This window comes from Antechinus flavipes, chromosome 5, assembly GCF_016432865.1.
Source record: "Antechinus flavipes isolate AdamAnt ecotype Samford, QLD, Australia chromosome 5, AdamAnt_v2, whole genome shotgun sequence".
NCBI lineage: Eukaryota > Metazoa > Chordata > Mammalia > Dasyuromorphia > Dasyuridae > Antechinus > Antechinus flavipes.
The window spans coordinates 275911785-275933084 of NC_067402.1; the positions used below are offsets into that span (position 1 = coordinate 275911785).

The following is a 21300-nucleotide window of genomic DNA, read 5'->3' on the forward strand; positions in this document are numbered from 1 at the left end:
TTGGAACCAGTCTCATGATGGTCATAGTCCATGTACAAACTCTATTTGCATTGATTAAAAAAAACCAAAACAATAAAATCCTATGACAACTTACCATACAAGCTTCTTCAGGATGCTGTAGAAGGATACAGAATTCTGAGACTAGAAAGATCAATCTGGCCATGAGTGAGCATTCTAAGAGACAGGCTCTAGCAGTTGATTCTTGTTTTAACCATTTACCTTATTAATTGCATATGCACAGGATACATGCCTAGCCCCTTGGAACCAGTCTCATGATAGTCATAGTCCATGTACAAACTCTATTTGCACTGATTAAAAAAAATAAATAAATAAAATCCTATGACAACTCACTTTACAAGCTTCTTCAGGATGCCAGCAGACACTCCTTCCAGGGGAACGGAGAACAAAATGAGCTTTCTGATTTCCTTCTAAGTCCCAGACTCTAATAAGAGAATACGACAGGATTTCTTATCATTTACATGACATTATTTAAAGCAATTAATAAACTGTGATTTTATAGTTTCTCAGTATTTTAAAAAAATTATTTTATTTTTAAAAAGCAAATGAGACAGTATTGCAAAAATTCAAGTCCTGCTCTCTATGGCATTATAAAAAATTGAATATTTTTATACTCAAGCATATAGGAAGTTGCCATACTCTTTCTGTGGTGTGATTAATATGCTATTGCACATGCCAAAGTATTCTGGCCCTGTGACATGGCAGAAAAAGTTTTAAGTTAATTACTTTCTATATTGTGGGCTATATGCTGAAGGTTCCAGGAGCTGAAATTCACTAATAGGCTGCAGTTCCCTAATTCTACAGTCAGTTCACATTATACTTTCCATCAATGAAGCTTAAAAGAAAAGCAGGCCTCCTGTTTTCAAAATAACAACATATAATTATGCTGTAGCTTCTAATGTGGTTTGACAAAATTGAATTCATTGAGGTCAATGGCCATTTACTTGGTATTCCCTTGACCTCCCTGATAATCCTAGCCAAATAACTGCTCTTATTCATTATTCTTTTGCTTTAATTCTCCTCTCTTTTTACTGTTGCTACCAAAAATTCAGTTTCTTTGTTACAAATTTGTCCTCCAGCAGAACTCAAGTTTGGGCAAATGGAATGTTGTTCCAGTAACTTTTTTTTTTTTAAACAAAAATATGTGATAATGGTAGCCAGCTTATTATCTCTGAAGAAGGTACTAAGTACATATATAATGCTCAAACTTTGGGATATGCAAGGTAGGAAGGGCAGGCCAAAATAAGAAAATACCCATGCTCACTTAATGTTAAGAGGGCTAATGCCTGTTGGGTGGACTCCTGATGGGAAGAAGATAAGGATAAACTACCACCAAGAATCTTGGAGGGTGGGCCTAAAGAAAATCCTCTATGAATATATTGTAGTAATGAAGTCTAAGGAAGGCATATATCTGATTATCATCAATCAATCCATAAGCATTTATTAAGTGCCTACTCAAATGCCAGGCATAGGAGAAATGATGTATTAGTTCTTCGGAAGGAACTGTTTTAATACATTTATAGATGCCCATCAATCAATCAACTTTGGCCAGAGTTAAGGTGACCATTTCTGAGAACGATTGATTTCTCAGAACTTTATCTTAAATCTTTTCTTTTGCCTCCATAAAGCTTTCCATGCTCATTGTCTGTCAATTGTAGACAGTGAAATGGCACAGTAGATGGAGCACCATGCCTGGAATTGGGAAGAACTGAGTTCACATTTGGTGTCAAATACTGTGTGACTCTGGACAAATTACTTCACTTCTGGCTGACTCAGTTTCCTCAACAGTAAACAGGGATCTCTACCAGAGTGGTTGTAAGGAATAAATGGGATAATATTTGTAAGTGCTTAGCATAGTGCTCAGCACATAGTAGGTGCTTAATAAATGTTTATTCCTTTCCTTTTTCTCTCCTTCCCTCCCTCTTTTCTATAGAAAGCAGGAACAATGCTGACATGGGAAAGGGAAGTCAAAGTGGTCACAGGACTCTTTTATGACTCGTCTGAATAATTACATACTTTTCTGTTTGTGCCACTATATCTTTCATTGAATTTTACTTCTATGCTTTTTGCAAGAAAATATATTTATAGTGAAAAATGCCCATTTCCCAAAGTTGAAAGAACAATATATTTGCTTTTAAACTCGTATTTTTCTTTTAAAGTATATCTACTTGACCAAGCACATCTTCTCAACTACCAGACATGCTACAATTAGACCCATTTAAGTAAAATAAATTTTTAAAAACTATATTTAGTGTATGGGGGAACATTATGATTTTGTTGCATTATAAAGATGTTAGATTTGGCAAAAGCCATATTTATCAGACACACACAGTACAAGCAAGTAATAAAGTGCTAATACTAACACTATTTTATTTCTACTGAAATAATAACATTTTGCTTTGCCTATTTAGTGAATCCCATGAGAGAATGATTTCTGTAAACCCCCATTCTTTTGAACCCACTCTAATACAGAGTTGAGTTAGTCATTATATAAAACACAAATCTATACCAGGAAGCAAGATATGGAAGTTACAGAATAAGGATAACAATAATTTTAAATGCTAGTCAATTAAGGATTTTCCCAAAAATCTTATCTGATCATTCCTCCTATCCCCCAAGATCACCTCAAACTGCCTTGATTTAATCTCAGGTAATAACAACAACCTCACAAACTTCTTCCTACTCCTCTTTGCGACAGGATGATTTGTGATTTAAAATTATAGGCTTATTCAGGTAGTTAGAGTACAATGAGGAGGATCTGAGTTCAAATGCAGCCTCAGGCACTTGACACTAGCTGTTTAATAGAGACAAGTCAATTTAACTACAACTCCCTTCACTTCTTCCCCCAAATCTATATGCTTATTCAACAAATTTCAGTGGTTGTATAACCTGTCCAAACATGCAATAGATAATAAATGGGGTTACAATTAGCATAACTAAATTAGCTATAGATACATCTTTTTTTAAAGTTTTCATTAAATTTCAAGACTTGTTAGAGCTCAATAGACTTTTCTATGACTTTTGACTGTTTCTCGTCTGATTTATTCAACAGATTTCTATTTCTTGGGAGTTCTCACTAGAAGTGCAGAAATTTTTATGGAACTTAAACCTGCATTCATATGTTCACTGTGTGAGTCTTCCTAACTTTCCCAAATGTGGCACAATTAGGAATTTAATTTATACACCTAAATTGACTCTGTCTGACACAGCCTAATTAACTTTCAGGATATGGAAAAGGCAAATCTTTTCTATGTTCCTTATCAGAAAGCAAATTTGAAATTTCTTCTTCTGCATTAGACATTTGGCTACATTTTAATGTTTAGGAGTAACTATTTATGACAAGTTTTCTATATTTAAAAATCTCAATAATTTAAACACAAATCAAGAATATTTTATGTTGTCTAAATCAATTCATCTTTATCATTCCAAGGAAAAAATGTAGCATATAAGAAAAAAATTTCTTTTCTAAGACACCACTGATGGTATTAAGTAATATTTAGAATGAAAATGTACAAAAGAAGGTATTTTAAAAGCTGACTATGAACCAGACAGTGCTAACCTGTGTTATAAAAGCTCTGAAAAGTGAGTGCTATAATTATTTTCAGTTGTCTTTCTTTCTTGAGAGGCAGTTGGGATTAAGTGACTTGCCCAAGATCACACAGTTATGAAGTATTAAGTGTCAGGTAGGATTTGAACTCAGGTCCTTCTGACTCCAAGGCTGACTGCTCTATCCATTGCACCATCTAGTCGCCCCAAGCTCTGGACTTTTATAGGAGGAAATATAAAATGGAACAGAAGATCCTTATGGGAGGGAAAGAAGGGGAAGAGATATGTTCCTCATACTCAACTCTGAATATGGTTTCCATAGAAACGTTATAAACAGTGGTTAAGTTCAGATAACTAGGGTTAAATAAATTCTAAATCCCAAATTTACATACCAAGTTTTGGAAAAAATGATATTTGGAAGTTGGGGATCTGCCTGTATAGATCTTAGTATACCATAATGCAGAAAAAGTTTGTGTTCAATATTATTTGCCTATAAGCTGAAACTGAAAATCAGTATTAGCTTTTTGAATTGTTAATCATTTCAAAGAGTTAAACTCATGTAGATCTAAGTTCAGCATATTGGGCCTTTCTTTATGAAGCCATTTGAAATGAAAAAAATGGCTCCATTTTATATTTTTCCTTTAGAATTTAGATGGCAGAAAGCATTTAAAGAGTTCTGGGGGTGTGTGTGGAAAATATTACTTGTATCTCAGGCATTTAACAACACATGCATTTATTAAGTGCTTCCTAAGTGTTAGACACTGTACTGGGTGCTGGGTTTCATGATAAGAGTACAAAGCATTACAGAAAATTGTTGTCAAATTGTGTCCATCTCTGTGAACCCTTGTGGGATTTTTTTTTTTTTTTTTGGCAGAGATAATGGAGTGATTTGGTATTTCCTTCTCCAGCTCATATTACAGAGGAAGAAACCGAGATAAACAATTAAGTGATGTACCCAGGAGTATACAGCTAAGAAGTATCTGAGGCTAGATTTGCACTCATGAAGATGAATCTTCCTGAGGGCAGGTCTGGCATCCTGTGCACTATGGAGCAATCTAGTTACCCTTGATTTTTGAAGAACTAACAAGCACTAATAATTAGGTGAATCCTGAAAGGCTTCCTATAAGTGATACCTGAGCTGAGCTTTGAAGGGAATAGATTTTAAGAGGGAGAAGAGAGAAAACAGCAGGAGACAGAATATTATGTATAGGGTATGGCAATTAGGCCAGAAGTCTGACCAGAATGTAGTATGTATGTCGAAGGGAAAATGTCTGGAAAGACAGCCGGGTTATAAAAAGCTGTAAATGTCCAATTCAGTAGTTTGTATTTTGTCCTAGAATCAATAGGGAGCTACTGAAGCTTCTTAAGAAAGGGAATGACATGGTCAGCCTTGTGTTTTATAATATCTATTTGGCAGTTGTAGGGGATAAATTAGAGAGGGGAAAGATTGGATGCAGGGAGCCTAATTTGGAAACCGTAGCTACAAGCAGAGTTATGGATAAGTGTTAGGTCTGAGCTAGGGCACATGATGTATGAATGGAAAGCGAGAGATGAAAATAAAAATGTTGTGGAGGTTTAAGTGACAAGACTTGGCAATGGGCTGGACGGTTGGTGGTGATGGGGCCTAGGGTGAGTAAAAAGTCAAGGCACTTGAAGGCTGCAAACCTGGGTGACTGAAGAGAACAGGGGTAATCTTGACAGAAATGGGTATGATTGATGGAGAAACAATGAGTTTTGTTTTTAACTCTTCATCAGAATATTGCTTGATAACATTGCCAAATAACATATTGTCATTTGAAAAGATTTCTTGGAATATCGGCTTGCCTGTTGTTAACTAAATTCAACTGACTCTTGAATATTCCTACAAATAGAGGTAAGGATAATACAAAACGGCAGATAATCCAAAAAATCATTTATACTTGGCTTTAGATGGTGTTTTTGTACTTACATTTGACTATGGGTGTGTCTGATATTCTGGGATTCATTTCAAACCAAAAAAAAGAAAAAAAAAGAAACCACATTTTGAAGATCTAACTTAAGAGTTGGGAAGCAATTCAATTTCTTCATCTTGCCCCCTGCTAAACTTTTCCCCTGCAACCTACTCTATGCTGAGAATGGGTCACTTATTCTCATACTAATGCAAGAATGATCTTTTAAAAACTTACTTTGGTTAGGGGAAATAGTTAACTGTTTGGGTTTTATACAGGTTCAATGGCAGGCAAAATCAAGTGGAAAGGGAGCTCCTATGTCCTTTGTGAAAGAGATAATATCATATAGGATAGGTCTGAATAAGCCCTGATTCTGTATTGTTGCTCAAATCAACACAGAATGATAGGTAGAGTTAAAAAAAAAAAAAAACAGGGGCAAAGGCAAACACTGCTGGACAGAGCACAACCTTTGCGATGACAGAAAGAAACGGCTACAATGGCTGTTGGGAACTCTGTATATTGAAAAGTTTCCATTGAAAATATCTGATGTCCCTTTTGAGTATAAAAATCTTAAGTCTACTACTAGGTGTGGTTCATAAGATGTGAGAACTGAAAGGAACTTGAAGAGTGAAATTAGGTGACTTCCTAGGTCATTTCTGGAGAGTCTGAGTTTGGATACCTAGTTTGCTTCTTGTTGGCTAGAACTAAGTGTTAAAATAATTGCTTAATTTCACTCAGGAGCAAAGAGGATTTTTTATGGCATATGAAATGATCTGTGCTCTTTCTCACTCTTCCCCTGCCCTCTTCTCTGAAAAACATATATTCACAAGATGAAAGGATTTATACAAATTCAATACTGGGAAACTGACAAAAACCTAGATATTCACAAGGGTCTTTTAAAAATGATAATTAGTAGAGGGCAAAGTTTCTTTTGTGGATTCCAAAGGAGCTTTTGGGGTAATAATTTATTCTTTTTATGCTATTGTTCTTGATTTCTGGCTGGCTAATTATCTGCTTGGGAGTTCACTGCAGAAGGAAATTCCTGCTACCAAATGTTTTTGTCAATATGGACAAAAGGAAAATGGATGGTATTAACTGACACATCTGTATCCACTTGGCTCCTTTAACTGGTAGAAACCATGGTCCTTGTGAAAGAAATAGGGGTGTCTGATGAACTATAATACATAATAAAATTTGGTAAGCAGCTTAGAGATATAATCTAAGTGGTTAAAGGCCATCCTGGAGAGTTGCATGGGAGGATGGACTGGCACTTCCTCCAATACCTAAGGAAATAAAGGTAATAAGGAGGTGGTCAGGGAAAGAGATTTTCTGGTGCATCTTTGTCTTTTGATAATGTCTGTCCATACTATGCTTTATAGCACCTATACCTTTTTTCTACTATTTCCCAACATCTGGTCAGCCCATATGATCCTAATTTTGTTTATAACTTTGATTGTAAAAGCAAATCTGTTTTCTGCTTTACTCAGATGAATCAATTAAGATTCATGAATATTATTATGTGCCAAGAGCTCTGTGGAATTAAAAAAAAGGAAACAAGGTATATTTACTCAATAAGAATATAATCTCTGAGCTTTGACACTCTCCCCCCTTGATTATATGAATTCTAGAATCCAATTTAATTTAATTTAATGAGCATTTTAATGTCTATCTATTCACAAGAAGCTCCCATTTTACTGGGGGCAATATGGACAGACAAGTAAATACAAAATCAATACACAGAAATTTGGGGTGAAGTGTTAACATCTGAGGGAATTAGGAAAGTCAATGTGTGGAAAGTGATTCCTGATCTGAGCTTTAATGAAGTCAGAATGTGCAAGAAGAGGGAAAGCAGAGCATACCTGGGATGAGAGAGATGGAAGTGGTGTGTGTGTGTGTGTGTGTGGTATATGTGTGTGAGAGAGACAGAGTATTATGCACAGAGAACAGCAAGCAGCCTGGTCTGGATGGAAAACAGCATGTGTGAGAGGAAAGTTAATGTGAAATAGTCAAAAAAGATGGTGGGAGCCAGATTGTTGAGAACTTTAAATGGCTGATGGGCTTATCCTGGAGGCAAAAGGGAGACACTGAAACTTTGAGCAAGGGAGTGATATGACGAGACCTGTACTTTAGCAACAATAATGTGGCAGCTCTGTGTGAGGTGGATTTCCTCTCATGTGGAAAGAAAACTAAATGAGGCGGTTATCCTAATGGACCAGGCAGAGACAAGAAAGGTTTCAACGGGACATTTCTGGATTTCTCTTCACATGACTTTTTCTGTAAAATGTGACTCAGGTTCCACAATACACTTGAAGCAATTAGCAAAGACATTACTAGAAAAAGTATTCAGCAGAGGGATTGAAAGGTATTTGTAAAATATGGAAGACTTTACCAGAGAGGCACAACTTAAGCAGGACATTGATGAATGGGAAAATATGAATAGGTTGGAAATGAGGAATTCCAGTTAAGAAGAACAGAACAAAAATATGGCATTAGGAAGACATGTGCTAATCCTCTACTGGATGTACCAAGAAAGGGCAGGGCTAGATTAATTATCTTTCCAGGTCATCTGTAAACAGCTTTGAAACTTATAAAGCAAAAAGTCACAATGACAAAAAAAGGATAAATTGGTTAAATTATGGTTTTCAAGACTTCCTAAATGAATCTCTAAGAATTTCTAAAAACAGACTTCTGAAGGACAGAGATTACACTTAAATAGATGTTTGATGAATACTAGAAAAGTGACTTATGTGCCCAGGTATGCAATCATCATATAAAACTGTCTGGGAATATTAGTAATTTTACTTTCAGATAAAAATAAGGGCCCCAAATAAAGAAGTACTGCATAAACATATCTTTTTTAAAATCCTTAAATGGTAAAAACATTACTATCTGGTTTAAACAATAAACTAGGTAGAATTTCAGGGAAAAATACCTCTGAATTTAAGTACTTAATTTTTAAAACTAAACATTTTAAAGACTATTCTTTGTATAAACCAATCACACATGTCTGAGATAAGCTCAAGTTTTGAAGGGAAAAATAGTCACGTAAGAATACTCTATTTTAATAAATTAAAAAACTGCAAGGTCTGACAATTTAGTTTCTTGGAATTGTTTGAAAAGGATTAATCAATGCTCTGTAAAAACAGCTAATAGATATTTTAAAAAGATTGTGAAACAACCTTTATTTTTATAGAGGTGAGAAGCTAATGTAAGGTCAGTCTACAGAAGAATCATTAACATGATTTAATTTGTATAGACAAACCTTACATCTTTTCTGATTAGATATATTTTTGGAAAGATGAGGATACTGAAAGATTTGTCACCTCTACATTGTGCTCATGTGTTCTACTTTTCTGTATCTATCTTAGATAAAATCATCCCCCACCCCACATGAGGACAGGGCCCCTGTCTTTTCTAAATTGTATTTCTTTTATGATACAATACGTGCTTAGTAAACTTGCTGAATTTTGTTGGTAGTTCAGCAGGAGCAGTGTAGAGCCTCAAAATCAATACATTCCCACTGCTACTGAAATACCACATGTCAATTTTCCAGCAGATCACATGCAATGATTTCATTTTTAAGGAATGCAGAATAAATAGGAGAAATTTTTCTGCAACATAATAAGTTTTAACATAAACTTACCAGTAATATCACTTAGGGAATATTAGTATTCCATTATTTCCAAGAAAAACTATGAGTTCAATTTGTAGCCTCAGATTTAACTCTCTGCTGAATCTGTTCTAACTTTAAAAGAAAATACCCTTTACCATTCACATCAATAGATCGTCTTAAAACAAACCCAAACACCTCTCTGAATGATGTTTAGTGATTCTTTGATGCAGCCCATCCATTTTCTAGGAACCATGAGATCCACAAAAATTTTTATTTCTATAAGAATTAATATGGCAATTCAAGGATGAGTACTAAGTAAACTCACCCTGAATAACACATTGTGGGCAAATAAAAGTTTTTCACAGGAACATTACATTGAGATTCAGGAACCATTTCTATTCGGGCACTTAAATCTTACTGAAAATCCTAATGTAATCTTGCCATTGCATTGGATCAACACTTCAATACCTGGCTAGTTCCAACTAGGCCACAGCTTCTCAACTCTCCCTCCACCCCTAATCAGAACTTGGTCTCCCTCCTTCTCCAGGTCTCCTGGGCTTCGTCCTTTAGCTTCTCTTCCTCAGCTCCAGTGAAGCAGAATTCTTTCCCTGCTAGCTCCAAACCATATGGTTGTGCTCTGGGCCAGTATCTTCCCACTCTCTTCCAATATTAGCTCCCTATAATGGCTGCCTCCTCACCTCCAACAGAATGCAAATTCCTTGTGGGCAGGGGCTAATTTGCTTGTTTGTATCTGTAGCACTAAAGCTTACAACAGTGCCAGGTACAAAATAAACAATGAATAAGTGTCCTTTCGTTTACTGATGGATCCGTGACCTTATCTATGTAGCTATATCCTCTCTACTACCTAGGTGGCCAGGTGGTGTGGTATACAGACTGAGTCAGGAATATCCAGCCACAGATGCTTACAGCTGTGTTATCTTGGGCAAGTCATTTAACCTCAGTTTGCCTCAGTTTCCTCAACTGTAAAATGGAGCTAATAATAGTATTTATCTTCCATGACTGTTGTGAGGATTAAATGAGATAATTTTGTAAAGTGCATATAACTATGATCATTATTAATACCGATTTGTATATTAACCCTTTTATGTCTTCTCATCCTAGTAAATTCTAACATAGGTCTTTTGTAAATCCATAAGCATAAGACATGGCCATGACTGTATTGGTGTACCGAAGGTAGGTTTTGTGGCATCAAGCAAACTGGGATTATTATAAGTACCGCAAGTTTACACTGCACCCACGTGCAAGGTAACTTAATCTTCTCCCTCAAGAACTTAAATGACCTGCCGAGGGGCCCAGAGAACTGCCTGGATTCTTTCTGTGACATGGCCAAAACTCTGAGTAAGTACGTGCCTGTTTTACATCTTGCTTTATGCTGACACTCATTGAATCACAGTACAAAATCACATCCATTGTCATACTGGTTATGGTTTCTTGTATGTTTTTTAATAAGCTTGGGAAACTACTTGTTTGGAGACAGCCTTTAAGGTTCCCTCTTGAAACACAGAATCACCTTAACAAGTACAGAAATAGCAAGGCTATATGAGTATAGAGATGATCTATGTTGGTAATGTCTGAAAATCTATTGATCACCTTTTCGGTACTGTCTTTTTAGATACTCCAAAATGCATATGGACCATTCTTGTAAAGACTGTATACAGATGAGGAAAGAGTCATTTTAGGATGCAAATCTTAGTTCATCAGTTAGCTTCTTTAACTCTGGTGCCCTCTATATTCATTTCATTCTAGTCACATAAAAGGATGTGCACATGCTCGATCCCACCATTGCCCATAAACTTACTATTTACATAATCAAAATATATGAAATTCCAATCATTATCTCTTTTCAACATTTACCAAGGCATATACTGTTGTAAACTTTGAGGATATAAAGAGAGGACGAACCATTATCCTTGCTCTTAAGGTACTCACATTCTAATGGGGAGAAAACATGCTTAGAATTATGTACATACGAGACATATACAGGGTAAGTGCAAGATACCATCAAATGGAATTTCTCTCTCATCTTTCTCCATGTTTCCCTCTTTCTTAAATCACTTGATTCCTAATCTCCTTGCCCCTTTGATGATGAAAACTCAAGACACCAAACTCTACTCTGAGCCCACTTTCCCAGTTTCTCAATATTGATCCTACAGGTATTTAATCAGATAGTTCTTTAATACTCTTTGCCCACTTGTCTTATTACTGTTCATCCCCTGCCAAATATTAACCCTGGATTACTCCTAATCACATGCAGCTGGTATCCTATTAAAAGAAGTTACAGAGCTACATTGACTAACATGTGAATTATCTCTCCCATCCTCCACAATGCCCATTTTAATCTATACTCTCTTCCTTTCCACTGGCTTTTTGCTTCAAGCAAACTTCTTTAAGTCTACCTCTATTCTTGGATAAAACTTACTTTATTACTAAATCCAACAGTTTCTCTCCTCTTCCATCATTGCTGACTCTTGCACCCTTAACCTGGCAGCTCCTCTTTCCTTCTCAATATTTGCAGGAGTGCTCTACTGGCACTCAGCACAGGTAAAGTAAGCTCCCTACTTTCAAGGAGATTATAGCCCAAAGGCAGGATACAACAAGCACTTAGACAGCCAAAAAAAAAAAAATCTACAAATTAAATACAGCAGCATCAAATTCAAAAAGAAACAGGGCCACTCACTAACTCACACATAGGATGCTTATGTGCCACATATGGACTTAAGTTTAAAAATGTATTAATATCGATGTTTTATTATTTTACTTATTTTGTTAAATATTTCCTCATTAGATTTTAATTTGGTTTGGGCTGCACTAGGGTCACATACTTACCATCTGTGTATTAGAAAGCTGAAAAACCAAGTGCTTTGTGAGACCTGAGGGAGGAAAGCCTTATTGACTAAGGAAAGGGAGAATTTGGATGATGATGCTTTTTTACAGCAGCAGTTCTATGATCTAAAATGCTAAATCAGGGAGGGAAATCTTGCTTTCCTTGATGGGGGGAATATCCCAGACCCAATCAGAACCTTCCTTTCCATGTTCAACATGAAGATCAGCACTTATCTGGAGTATTTACATGAAGGAAAGAGCGTGCCAATATGAATCATGAAAGTGATGCTGAATATTAGGAAGTCCTGGGAAAGTAACTAAAAAATCTTGAGGATACAGCTAGTGTTTTCATCCCTGCTATAAAACTGACAGGAAGAACTTCATAAAAGAGACGTGTTTCTGAACTGGCTTGGATAGCGATGGAGAGTGAAATTTCAGTCTGCATAGAAAGGCTTTTGATATAAAAATGAACTAAGAATGGGGCACATCAAATATGAATGAATGAAAATTAATATTTACCTGGAGAATTTATGAATGTGATTAAATAGGCTTCAAGCAGAAAATGGAAAAAGAAGAAGAAAATGGCCTCTAATCACTGAGCTGGTTACTATAGAGGTTAATAGGCATGATACTAGGAAATCAGTGGCGAAGAATAATTTTTAGGAGACAAATCTCCACCGAGAGGCAATAATAAAACTTATAGCTTCAAATATTTATATACCAATGAATCAATTATGGATGATAAACTGAAATACTAAACTTGATATAGGGAGGCAAATTCATTACTACTGGTTTAGGATATGACTTGATTACTACTATTGTTAGGAAAGGGACTCATTGTTTAAAAAAAAAACCCAAGAGACTAGATAAAAAGGGGCAGTGAAACAGTAATTTATATCAAGAACATATACTTAGGAAAGGAAATCCAGGTACTAGGAGACAAAACTGTAGAGAACACATATATTCTGTATATAGTTTGCTTCGTATATATTTGTTTGCATATTCTTTCCCTGTTAGATTATTAAGTTCTTTCAAGACAGGGACTATCTTTTAGCTCTTTTTGTATCCCCAGAATTTAGTACAGTGCCCAGCACATAATAGGCATTTAACAAATGTTAATTGACATCTTTATATCCTGACTATTTAGATCTAAGTTTGCAATCTGATTTCAACTTCTAAGTTAGGCCTTTTGACTTCAAAACTAACTCTATTACATCATACTTCAAATTTCATCAGTATTATTTAGAAAGGACATCTCTGAAAAATCCATAGTATTCTGCAGGTTTATAGATTGCTGGTTGCTTTTTGCTAAGTCTTGACAGTCATCAGAAAATACATTTATCATAATACTTAGAGCAATTCATGATTTCAGTAGTATAGAAAGGACCAGGCAACACAGATCAAAGCTATACTCCAAAGTGTGGCTTTCTCATCCTGGGAAAACTTTCATTTATTTATTTTATGGAAGATGAGATGTTCCTATTTTTATTTTTCTGTATCTTGAGGGTACAAGTATAGTTCCTGTGTTGTCTATTATCCTTACCATCTAATTGGTAATGTTTTCTTATCTTATACACATTTAATTATGTCTTATTCTTTGCACACAAAGAAAATACATATGGTTCAATAAATTGCCTTTGATTATAAACTGCTCACATCTTTTCAATGAACACTGGGCCCTACCCTTTTCCATTAAACAATTACATGCTCATTATCTGTAATGGAAGCTGGGTACTAGATTTGTTTACTACAATATGTTCACAACATGTGAGCTTTTTCCTACTGTTTAAATATATCTACATGGGGAGATCACAGTGAGCCAACATTAATTCACAGCCAAAATGCTCAAGAACTCTGAACGATGCACTGACCAATTGTGACTCTAGAGGACTAATGATAACACATGCTTCCACTCCTGACTGATGATGGACTCATAGCTAGTCATATGGTTTTGTTTTACTTGACTATGTATATTGTTTTAAAGAAAGTTTAAGTAAAAGGGAAGAAAACACTTATTAACTGAAAAGAAATATTTACAAAAAAGAAAATACATGATTTATTTCTGTCAAAACCTGTCATAATAAGATAAATTGTTACCTTAAAAAAGAATAAATCACATTAATCTAAACTAATTTTCTTTTATGACTAAATTACCACAGATTAGGAGAATGGCATGGATAGAGAATATTTGCATCTCGTTACTAAAGGTTCTTAGACATTTATTAAAAAAACACAAGAGGGAAATGATTAAATGGGAAAGTTTGGCAATGATTGACTATTGCCCTTTGATAAAAAGAATGTAACTCAACCTAGTGAGAACCACCACATTTTGGAAGGGATACCGACAAGCATATTATGGAAAAACATGTCAAGGAGATTCAAAACTCAGTTATACTGGACGTGAGCCAGGAAAACTAAAGATCTGGAGAGGGGTGGAGGAGGGCCTATAGAACAGCACTGGACATGTTCTCATGGCCAAAGGAAGCAGAAGAAATGCTTGGAAGTCCTAGGGTGCAGACTTTTTAGGAAGGCTTTCCTTGTGCAGAACCAATGAGAGCTGCCCCTACAGGGAAGGGCTTCCTGTAGAGAGGAGGGAGGTCACAAGCCCAGTGCTAGAGCCTGTCATGCAGGCTGCTGGGCACTCTGTTCCTGATGTGATGGAGTCTGAGATCCCCGTCAAGGCTAAGTAAGCTTCCATACTTCTCTGATGTAATCTGTGCTCAACTGTGAGTCATGGTGCAGCACATCTCCCTAACAATCTTTCCAACTAGTAAAACGAAAGGGATATGACTGATATTTCAGAAGAGCTTGGCAGCCATGGCCACGCAGACAGGACAGGACAGGCTCTGTTCATACATGGACGTAGGCCTCCCTGCCCCTGCCGTCCGGGACAGCAGAACGCAGGCCTGGTGTCACTGGCAGGGTCACGCTTACAGTCACAGATGGCGACTGCCCTTCCCCAGCAGGGCTCTGGCCCCGCTCCCTGGGTGGGGGGGCTGGCTGCTCTCTACTTTCCTCTCATCCCTGATCGCTGGCTTGGTCTCCTGGGGCTCTGCCCACATGGCTGGGCTTTCCTGCTAACAGGTCTGGCCTATCTGAGCCCTCCCTTCCTCTTTTTGGGCAGACTGAAGCACCATGGCCCACTGGGCGCGATCCCCCAATGTGGGACCCCGGTCTTTCCTTTTGGTGCTCCCAGGCTATTCTTTCCTAGAGAGGCCTGTTTACCCTGAGCCTACCAGCTTCAGGGTGAGTCTGGAGCTTCGATTTGCTGAGCCCAACCTCTGCACATCTGTCTCAAGAGAGGCTGTCTGACATCTACTCGTGTAGTGCTCATGACTTTCAGAATGTTTTTCCCCCGCGAGTGGCCAGTGTGGCTGCATGACAGTGCAAGACACGGTCAGAAGTCCAGGGACTGCCCTGAAGACACCCAGCTCATAAATGCAGAAGTCCGCCATGAACCCAAGTCTTCCGACTCCTTTATAGCTCCCCTTATAGCCTAGTGGTTTCAAACGGATTTTTCAGGACTTATTCAAGTTTGGACAGCCTGGCTTTGGGTTTCCTAACGAAATGTCAACTTTTAATGGATGGTCAATATATATGTGATGATGACAAAAATGATAAAAGTACATATCAGAGAGCTTTGGGTCTCTAATATAAAAATATCAATATAAAAGGTATTAAACAGTGACTGTCTTATTTCTGCATCTTAAAAAAGCTACTGATGGTATAAGAAAACAAATTACTTGATGAAAGTAGAAAAAAATTTTAAATTAAAAAATTAATTGATACTAATATGAATAGATATTCTACATACACATAGGTGGGTACTTGGTAAATCTATATCACCAAATATTCTACAATAAAATTGTATAAAGTATTAATTAATTTTACATAAAAATTAGTCCTTCTCTATGACTTAATCCTTCTCCTTTCAATTCTCTTTCTATCCCCTTCTTCTCCCCTTTATATCTTCCTTCTACCTCCTACTCTTCCCTCTTTTAGCATTTTTATTTGTGATATTCACAGGTTTTAGAATTATTAGCATTTCATAGCTATCCCATCAGTATGTAATCCTGGACAAAATACATGATCCTCACCTATAAAATTTCTGTATGAATGAATGAAATTGTGGCTTTTCTTTAAATAAAAAATAGTCACATTTCATTTTCAAATTTAATTTTCATTTTTTATAACAGTGGTTCTTTACCAATTTTACATATAGACGTTTGTTATCTTTTTGACCATACCAGAAAATATGGAGATTTTTGAGTACTTTTATATACAGGAAAATCTCAAACAAATTAACTATGCAGGGAAAGTAGCTTGCATGAGGCAAATAGGAAGTACAAATTAATAATGAAGTTTATTACTGCTGACTCTGAAATATGTACTCATACCCCAATTCCCATTGAAATTATTCAATATGATGCTCTACCCATATTAGGTACTAAAGAAGTCCTTAGTGAGGAAATGCCTTGTTTACTGCTATGAAACTGACTGCTCAAGAGACGTCAGGAGGCCCTGAGCTAGCTGCTAAGTGACTTGCCAGGATCCTCCAAACAGTGGTCCTGTCTTTCAGACCAGGCTTCCAACCACTATACCATACTACCTCTTGATTATCAAAATACAGTTTACTGTAGAAATACAACCTACCTGCATGTATGATCATCACTCACGCTTGCAATTTCTTGGCCTTCTCTGGGGGAAAACACCAAATCATTTATGTAATCTGAATGACCGGCTAAAACCTATCATGGGGAAAAAAGTAACAAAAACATAATAGAAAAATATTGCATTTCTATTTTTACTTCCTTGCCTCAACAACTTCTGCTGAATGTGACTGTTTTCTAGAAACACTTCTTAAGCACGATGATATTTTAAAAGTATGACACACAGACTTTTCTGCAGTTTATCTTGGAAAGATGCTGACAATTCTACACTGGCAATAGCTAGATCTTGATTTACAAATGTGGAGCAGTTGTTAAAATGGAGATACTCCATTCTTCACCTATTGCCTAACCTCTTGCTGTCTATATTTTGCTTCCTGTAGAAGGTAATTAAATTACATTCTGAGAGAAATGTATTCTGGGGACATTCTGGCTATCATGCAGGCCTTTTTGCTGTTCTGCTCACTTACCCAATTCTTCGATGATACAAGTCTGTCTTATTGCCATGGCAGGAATGATCTGGAAAGAAGGAGCCTTCTCAGCTGCTACTAAACCTGCCTGAGGGCTCAGAGCCATACACTGACCCATTCTGAAGGACAATCACAGCAATGAGTATGTCCCCTTTAGGAGGCTGCCCATGATTTCTAGGGGGCAGTAGAAGGGCATTCATGGGGAGATGGTGACGAATAAAAGCACTAGACTGAAGAGCCTGGACTTCTCCAAATCACCCCCTCCAAGTGAAGTCATCCAGTGATGATCATTTTATTAAAGAATGATCCCAACTTAGAGCATAGGTAGAAGATTAAAGAAATTATTTTGGATGTTTCTGCTTATTGCTAATAACAATTTTTAAAAATGGCTTGGGGAGGAGGCACATTTTGCTCAAGCAAATCAGAGAAGCAGGTAATATAATATTTTCAATATACTGCAGAAATTTTTAAAAAGAGAAACACATATGGACCTAAGATTTATAAAAGCTTGAAGGGCTATAAATTATTACATCTATTACTATGTACCTTGTATTCATTTTTTTCCTGAAGATCTGAAGTGAATAGTCTCAACTTCCTGTCAGCAGCTGCAGTACAAAATCTAAAAAAAAATTTTTAAAATCTGATCACTAGAAGTGAAATAAAAAATAAAACACAAACAAAACCCAGGGGACATTATAAATACTCCTACTCATTTGTTTTTTTTCTATGCAATAAAATACTGACTACAAAATACTATGCAAAAGGCTGTGAAGGATAAAAATTATTAGATATCATCTGTACCTTTAAAGGAATTACAATTTAGCTGTAAAATTACTTCTTGTAAATTATAAAATTATAATTTAGACAATTTTTAAATTCATGAAAAGCTAAATAAGGAGGTGGGGAGGCTAAATAATGATAAAATGTGACATAAAAGTTTGATCATTAGTCAGAAAGAATCAATGTATATAATCTTTTTTTCTTACAGAAAAAACTTCAATACTTTTCAGAACTTAAATATAATATTGATTTTATTTCTAATACTATATAAATCTACGCTGAAAAAAATTCTAGAAGGTGTAATTCTGTTATTATCTTGGCAAAGTGAATACGTGCTTAAAAAAATAATTATCCTTAACAAATTTCTATTTTCATGTACAATCTCCTTTTTTTTTTTTTTCCTTTTGCTATATTGTAACTTTTGTGCTTGTTAAAGATCATTAAGTTCATCAAAAACAAATTAAGTCCTTCAGAGTTGTCAGAAGTAGAAAGAAGTCAGGTTACTTGGTCAGTTATCTAATTCAGTGTCAGTGGGAGGATGCAATAGCAGGTTCTCCTGACTGCCAGCTTAACACCAGGTTTCCCTTCCCCAATATACAAAACAACCTGATTATTGTATTTACAAAAAATTAACTGAATCAAATAATTATTTTGTAACTGAGTAGATGAAGTTTTTCCTATCTACCAGAATAATGATACTTAGATGTTAGTGATTTTCTTTTTTATTAAAGTGTTGATATAATCACAAATGCAATGTTTTAACAATTTTAAAATAGGAAAACCTCACTTGACCTACATTAAAAAGAAAAATTGCATCAAGCCTTTTAAAAATTTAGCCCATGGACACCCAGGGCAGTTCCCAACTTTCTCTCACTGGCATGTGGAACTGATGAGAAATAGAAAGTGGAGGAGCAAGTGGAAAAGGATGAACTTACTGCTGAGGGAAAAAATTGGGCAATAGCCGCTCTGTTTCCCCCTGTGTCTTGAGGATGGGTACACTTAGATTTCCACATTCAGAGGAATCTCTAGAATCTAAAGAGTCTAGATTACATCCTCCTGTCTTAAAGTGAAACTATAATGAAACTAATTGGATTATCTGTTTAACAACTTATTCAGACATTATATTTAGTAGTAGGGGATACATATGCTCTTTCAGAAAAGTTTTTCCAACAGAACCTATCTGTAAGACAATTTGTAAAGAACTGCTAGTAGAGTCAACAGGCTGCAAAGTAGCATGCTTATAATTACCATTCAACTGAGTTCTAACTAAAGCCAGCAAACAACAAAGGGGAGAATGGTGAGTTGCTTGGTAATTTTTTAAAAAACAAAATGGAGAGAAAAATTGTTATAGAAATCATAACCTTTAGGAAGTTTATGTCTAAAAGTCTGAAGACCTGCAATAGTATCATAGGAATCAACAACTCAGGACAGTCATGGGACACTCAAATTTTTTGAGTTTCAATTTTCAATTTCCTAATCTGTAAAATGGGCATGAAGTAACATTTGCAACTAAGTTCTTTGCAGGATTATTGTGAAACTTAACCAATCAACCCCCACCTATTAAACATCTATTCTGTGTCCAATACTAGGCATTCAGAGAAATGAAACAGTCCCTGTGACCAAGGACAGAGCATGGGAAAGGACTAGATAGTTACTCAGACTGTCTCTTAATTAGGTTGAACAGCTCAAGTAACTTGTGTCTGAAACAAAAACACAGCAGTGGCCAAGTAATAAGCTGTCACCAATACAAGGCAGACTGGTGGGAGTGGATTCATGAGTGATCCCGGTATGTCTCCTCCCCTCTGGGTCCCAGATCCTCACATACAAGACGGCACTCTCTATAGCCTCAAAGATCCTTCTACTTCCTGTTCTATGATCCCAGGACAATGAACAAAGACCCCCCCTGACAAAAAGCTCACATGGAGGGTATGAGAGCTGCTGAAATGGGGAGAACCTTCTGAAATGAAGCACTGGTTAGAAAAGTGCTGAACTGGCCCAAAGACATTGATTCTTTCACTGTGACGTAAGTACTGTCGATATCATTGACTGAGATGGTGCTGAGAATTGGACAAAGCATCTTCCCCAGGAAGTGCTTTAGCTCAGACAGGGGAAGCAACTTTTCCATAGTCCGAGAGCAGGGATTCTAGCTTCGGGGCCTCAAGGTCACTACCCGAATTGACTTCACTTTACCTGATCACCGGAGGTAAAGTATCGAGTCTGGTCTCTGGGCTCCAAGCAATGGCATCCACTCTGAGCCCATGGTGAAATGTTCTCAGCGTTCTGTACTGAATCCCTTCTACTTCTGCCTCCTCCTCCTGAAGAGAGCAAAGCACTGTTACACAGTCATTAGGGGAAAGGCAACATGAGGCATTGTTTGGAGAAGAAAACCCCCCCTCAAATAGGTGAATAATCTAAGGCAAATCAAATATCACGACCAAAGTAACTCATCATCTTCCATTTTCTTAGATAATAAATTTTAGTTTTAGGAGGGAGCTAGGTGGTACAGTGGATGGAGTCCCAGACCTGGAGTCGGGAGGACTTGAGTTCAAATGTGGTCTCAGACACTTAATACTTCCTAGCCGTGTGATCTTGGGCAAGTCACTTAACCCCAATTGCTCAGCAAAAAAGAAAGAAATTACTTGGGTATGGTAACTCATTTAACAATATCCCGTTTTCCTTATTCTTGCTAAACAGCTTAACATATTAAAGAATCTATTATAACATTAAAAATTAAAATTTATTTATTTGTTTGGTAAGGCAATTGGGGTTAAGTGACTTGCCCAGAGTCACATAGCTAGGAAGTGTTAAGTGTCTGAGGCCAGATTTGAATTCAGGTCCACCTGACTTCAGCTGCTCTATCCACTGCACCATCTACCTGCCCCCCTGAATTATTTCTTTGCAAAAAATTACATTTTAAAAAAGACAATTAATTTGTTATTTAGGAGACATTTCATTATTGTGTAGTGCTCTAGAGTCATTACTATGAACAGCCCCAATGAATTAATATTGAGAGTATAATGGGCAATTGAGTGATGTATGGAAGCTTTGTGGAGTCAGAAAAATATCTGAGATCACAAAAGAAATGCTATCTTGAAAAGCAAAAATTTCTGAAAGTAATGATTTGTGCACTTCTAAGAAGTCATATTCTTATTGCATGCTTGTCATTGTGCTGTCCCTCCTCCCCAAGGGATCTAGGACCCAATCCTAGCTTTCTCATATTATTATAGATGAGCCTGAGTAAAGATCATTCACTAACCTCTCTCTTTCCTCCCCCATTCAAGCTCATTTGAGAGTTGCTTTTTTGATCACATTCCTGATATTAGCTTATTTACATGCCATCTGTCTGGCTCAAAAAGAATATAGAAATTCCTGTTATTTGGGTTATTTGTTGAATTCTGTGCAAAAGGCATTTAATTAAATCTAATTGATTGCTT

General features: G+C 36.5%; 1 protein-coding gene across 3 annotated transcripts in view; it reads right to left on the reverse strand.

Moving 5' to 3' along the window:
* The window catches only part of NUP37 (nucleoporin 37), a 39457-nt gene that overhangs the window by 11487 nt on the left and 6670 nt on the right, over positions 1-21300 (reverse strand). For all 3 annotated transcript variants that reach the window (XM_051961085.1, XM_051961084.1, XM_051961086.1), the window contains exons 3-6: positions 20057-20181; positions 17633-17705; positions 16603-16697; positions 352-442 (exon numbers count right to left, since the gene is read on the reverse strand). In XM_051961085.1, the coding sequence (XP_051817045.1) occupies positions 352-442; positions 16603-16697; positions 17633-17705; positions 20057-20181 (384 nt within the window). The remainder of the gene's footprint in view (positions 1-351; positions 443-16602; positions 16698-17632; positions 17706-20056; positions 20182-21300) is intronic.